Source organism: Galeopterus variegatus, unplaced genomic scaffold, assembly GCF_000696425.1.
Source record: "Galeopterus variegatus unplaced genomic scaffold, G_variegatus-3.0.2 Scaffold5724, whole genome shotgun sequence".
In the NCBI taxonomy this organism is placed as follows: Eukaryota; Metazoa; Chordata; class Mammalia; order Dermoptera; family Cynocephalidae; genus Galeopterus; species Galeopterus variegatus.
The window spans coordinates 138,279-143,212 of NW_007731835.1; the positions used below are offsets into that span (position 1 = coordinate 138,279).

Consider the following 4,934-nt stretch of genomic DNA (forward strand, 5'->3'; position numbering starts at 1 on the left):
CCAGTGAGCGCACCGGTCATCCCTATATAGGATCCGAACCCGCGGTGGGAGCGCTACTGCGCTCCCAGTGCCGCGCTCTCCCGAGTGCGCCACGGGCTTGGCCCAACAGCAATTCTATAACTTTCACATGAATTTTGTCAATGCATACGTGTTGAAATTGACACATTCTAAATAACCCCATACACACTCAACTTAGTTGAATCTCAATATAAGAAAATTGATTTACTACCTAATAACCCACTTCCTATTCCCTTTAATGTTTTTCCCTAAGTGAAACTGAATCCCTAGATGATGTGTCATGAGAAAAGCATTCTGTTGATAAACCTAGAAAACCCTATACATTTCGACTCCTCTTAGAGATCTTCAATGCACATAAATATAGTAAGATCTGAGAAGTCCTGGTGAAGCAAATAGAAATCTGCTTATTTTGTCTAAGCCAGCTTTGCCTACACATATTTAACAATAAAACCCTTTTTTGGGAACAACCTTGAAGCTAATATTTCACAGAATGTATTTGAAGGAAATGGGCTTCTCTAATTATATTTCCAGAACTGCCACATAACACCTTGCATTTTGCACTAAGAATAGTAATACTTAGATGCTTTTGCATTTGCTCCTCCAATGTTACCATTTTCAAATCTTCTAAAAAGGTAAAAACTTTCAAAATCTTTCAAGACTATGTGAAGAATTCTCTTTTATATATACCTTTCTATAATGCTTGTCACTTTCAGATCCATGATCTGTTGCTCTAAATGCTGTTTCTCCAAGTGAACCTTAAAGATAAATAAGAAATCCTTTAAGTTCTCCAGTGATGTCAACAGACTAAGCTAAATACCAAATTATGTCTAATTAATTAAAAGGTACATGGATATTTATAGCAACTCAGGTTCAAAGTATCAAATCACTTTTATTCTTATTTTAAGAAACATTACTGGTAACCTATGTAGAAAATAAAAAATATGATAGCAGTTATAGCATGTTTACCCTATTTAAAAATACATAACTGAAAACTGCAATAAAAAAAATTAGACAATCTTTGTTAAGGATTATTTTACATGAGAGTACTTACAATTTGGCCATACACCTCTGCCATTACAGACCATATATAATAGGAAAACAAATTTAAAATGTCAACTATGACAGGGCAGATGAGACAAACTAACATTACTTTTCATTTCAATTATCAAAAACAATTAGATCTAGTTCAAGAAAATATTTTGGCTAAGCAAATTTTCTTTTAATAGCTTTAATCTTATAACATACATATATATTTAGGTAATTTATTTTTATCACAAAATAATTATTTTATTATTTCCACCTAAAGGATAATGAGTTTGCCTAATATAGTTCTGGGGTTTTAAAAATCAGCATAAGCGGTATTATAATTTTGGCCTGCAATTTTATTTGCAACTAGTTTATTAGAAGCATTTAAAAGGCATGATAAGGTCAGCAAAATGTCTGTTTACACACCTAACAAGAGAAGTAGGCCAGAAGCTCCTATGACTTCACTAACCAATTTGTGACCTGTGAAAAACCAGCAAAAGGGGAAATAGAAATGTAAAACTTAACAGGAAGGAATGAGTCAACAAAGATGTCTGAGATCTCAGGTTTACATCATGAAAGGGCAGTAACCGGGCAAATATGCCAGGATTAATCTTTATAAATTCTACTCATTATGGTCCATTATAATTAAATTTGTTTTAAAATCACCAAATTGGCTCTACCAATTATGAAAAGCAAATACATAGGAAGTCTCATCTACTTGTCAAGAACTAGTGATATGTTTTTCCTTCACTGACTAAAAGCCAAACATGTTTAAGCTCTTATTTTCACTTTATTGAGCTAAACAAAGATTAAAAGCCACTGTTGCAACAAAACTCTATGTTTCTTTTTTTTTAAAAAAAACCTGATTTTCATTTGTACTAAATGTTTTAATTTAAAAGATGGGTATACACAAACACTACTATGTATTTTTCCTCTGTGGTTCTTCAAATTTTAATGAAATCAAACAGGTCCTTCCTTACCTGTGGTGAAAAAGTCCTTCAGTAGGCTGAGGCTTTCAACAATCTTGTCAAAGTCTGGTGCTAACTTTGCAAAGTCTTCTGAATTAGGAAGGGCTTTTCTAATTTTTTCTGGGGAAGATCAAAACAAATAGTCTCAAAATAAGGATATGTGTCCAATATAAATGGCAACATTACAAAATAACTATTATTATTAACTCCATTTACACATGGGAAACTGGGGCACATAGCAAGAAGGTGTGGGAGCCAGGGTCCAAGCCCAGGCAGTCTAGTTCCAGGATCCAGACTCTTAGCCACTACACTGTGATACTAGCAAATATATCAAGTTGAAAAGCTCTTATGAATACTTGTATTAGAAAAAGGGCTTGAAAAGTGTGCTTTTCCCGCAAATACCTTCATCAACATAGCACAGTTTTATCTTTAAAAAGTGCTGTAAATAAGTACATGGAGAGATTAATTCTACTTCTATATATACCTTAGGTAAGAAATTGGATAATGTCTAAAAAAAGGGACTGAGGAAAATAATTTCATCAAAAAGTTTTTTAAAAGAGCACCATGAATTACTGGCAGTCATAGTTATCAAATATACTTTTTTCTCATCTACCTATTTTAAAAAGGGGAGTGGCTGACCAAGGGGAGAAATCACTCTAGACAAAAAGTAGAGGTAACCAAGGTATCCAATCAAAAGGCGCTAGGTAAGTGCATCACGCTCATATGTTCTGGGCAACATTACACAATGCTGAAAACTGATGTTTATAAAGACTACTTGGCAGCAAGGAAATGCTAACAAAATGTGTTAGGTAGCAAAAGACAAGACAGATACCAAAGTGTATGTTCACTATGACTATAATTTTTTAAAAGGAAAAACTAAAATATTAACCATATTCACATAATAAGCACAATTAAAAGAAAATGCTCCATAAGGACGGTGGCAGCTATTTTAAAGTAATGGACTATTGGACACCCTTTTTTGTACAAAATTTTTCCTTTGATATTCTATTACTTTTATCATTAAAATACAATGTTGTATATTAGGGTTACAAGTTAAGAAAGTATCCCAATGCAACTATTTCTCTTTCCTAAAGAAATGGTCCAAAAAAGTATTTTCCTGGTGATGATACAAACCGAAATCGATATACTCATCAATTTCCCACACAATGTCAGGCACAATCCATTTATAGTCACTAAGGTCAGGTATCATATCTTTCCATTGATCAAAAGTCTGAAAGATAAGAAAGTATGTCAATCAGATGCTCTGAATGCCACATAAAACTGTAAATAAATATTATTTTATTAAAACATTAATCTACTAAGAGTGATGATGTATTAAAAAAAAATTTAAGTGGCCTCAGCTCTTCTAAAAACAAATTAGCTAGCAAGCATATAAGACATGTAAATACTTCTCTACTAAATATGAAAAATGTAGAAATTCAAAATGGACTACTACTTCAAACAAGTTTCATGATTTGGCTTTAAACAACACTGTGGATTAGAAATAAAACAGACCAGGAGACAGGACACCTTGCCTCTGGTCCCAGAGCTGCCAAAAAGTGGCTGTGTGAGCATGCCACCTAACTTTCTCATCTGTGTTACTAAATGGCAAAGCTCAAAACCAAACCCAGGCATTTTCACTCCCAGCTCAGTGCTCCTTCTACTAGGGCATTTTTATCTCCTATACTTAAAACTAAGATTCAGAAGGCATTTTCCTATTAATGCCATTAAAACAATCTAGTAAACAGTAGAGACATACAATAAATGTTTAAACATTTAATTAAATTCTACTACACTAAAGAAAAATGACATTCTATAAAAACTTAAAATAATCATGCTGGAATAACTGGAAAAACCGTACGAAAGTTAAACTTACCTTTTTGGCTGTATAACCGCCCCCAACAGCAGATCCTAGTATGAGATATCGAAGTTTTAAGAGCCTTGCAGCTAATCTCGCTGGCCAAAAATTCCTGCGGGGCTGGTAGCCATATTTAATTGGAGAAAGTTTCAATTTATGTAAAGGAAGGTTAGTTAGAGAAGAGAACTGCTGATAGGATGTCCTTAATTGGAGTCTTCGAAGCTTTAAGGTAGGATGATGTGAATGATAAATACTTCGTGAAACCAGATGCAGTTTTTGTAGTGGTAAACTTCCTTTTATTCCAGAGTTATGTTTCACTAAGGATTGGCAGACCTCACTGAAAGAAAAATGAATGTGGGAGAAAGATCAGACAGGTAACAACACAAAGGAAATGACAATAAAAAGAGCAATATACAAAAGGGAAAACACACACACACATACACGTGAACAACCGCAATATGTCATACAAAAGTTCACATTTATTAACCACGTCTTACGTGCTTGGCACTGCTGCAGCACGTGCTAGCTCATTTAACCTTGCTAATAATCCTATGAAGAAAGTACTAGGATTATCCCATTTTATGGAAGGGGGAAAGGTGGCACAAAGACATAAACAATTTGCCAAAGTACACACTGACATAAGGAGTAAACGCAGAATTTAAATCCATGCAGTGTGACTCCAGAGTCTGCACTCTAATTTACTACATGTGGGCTATAATTCTGCTCCAAGGAATTAAAACTGTAAAGAGAAAAGATGGGAACTTATTTCAATAACAGCTATTCGGAGTGTGCACTGAGCAGGGAGACGTCCAGCAGGAGAGGCGGAAACTCCGAAGAGACCACATGCTCTGCGGTGCCGGTGCATGACCCAGCAGGTAGGCCTCACCACTGCCACCTGGCTCCATTCCCAGCCCAGCCCAGTGCATGCAGAGTAGGGAGACGTCCAGCAGGGGAAGCAGAAGCTCCGCAAAGACCACATGCCCTGCGGTGCCAACACGCGACCCAACAGGTAGGCCTCACCGCCTCTAAAGCTCCATAGAGACCACACGCCCTGAGGTGCCGGT

At 35.7% G+C, this 4,934-nt stretch overlaps 1 protein-coding gene across 1 annotated transcript in view; it reads right to left on the bottom strand.

The window, feature by feature from the left end:
- OPA1 (optic atrophy 1 (autosomal dominant)) overlaps nt 1–4,207 on the bottom strand; it is a gene marked incomplete at its 5' end in the record, with an annotated part of 96,090 nt that extends 91,883 nt beyond the window's left edge. The window contains 5 exons of the mRNA XM_008589883.1: nt 706–773; nt 1,471–1,524; nt 2,025–2,132; nt 3,147–3,243; nt 3,889–4,207. Of these exons, the coding sequence (XP_008588105.1) occupies nt 706–773; nt 1,471–1,524; nt 2,025–2,132; nt 3,147–3,243; nt 3,889–4,207 (646 nt within the window). The remainder of the gene's footprint in view (nt 1–705; nt 774–1,470; nt 1,525–2,024; nt 2,133–3,146; nt 3,244–3,888) is intronic.
- Nucleotides 4,208–4,934: the final 727 nt, after the last annotated feature.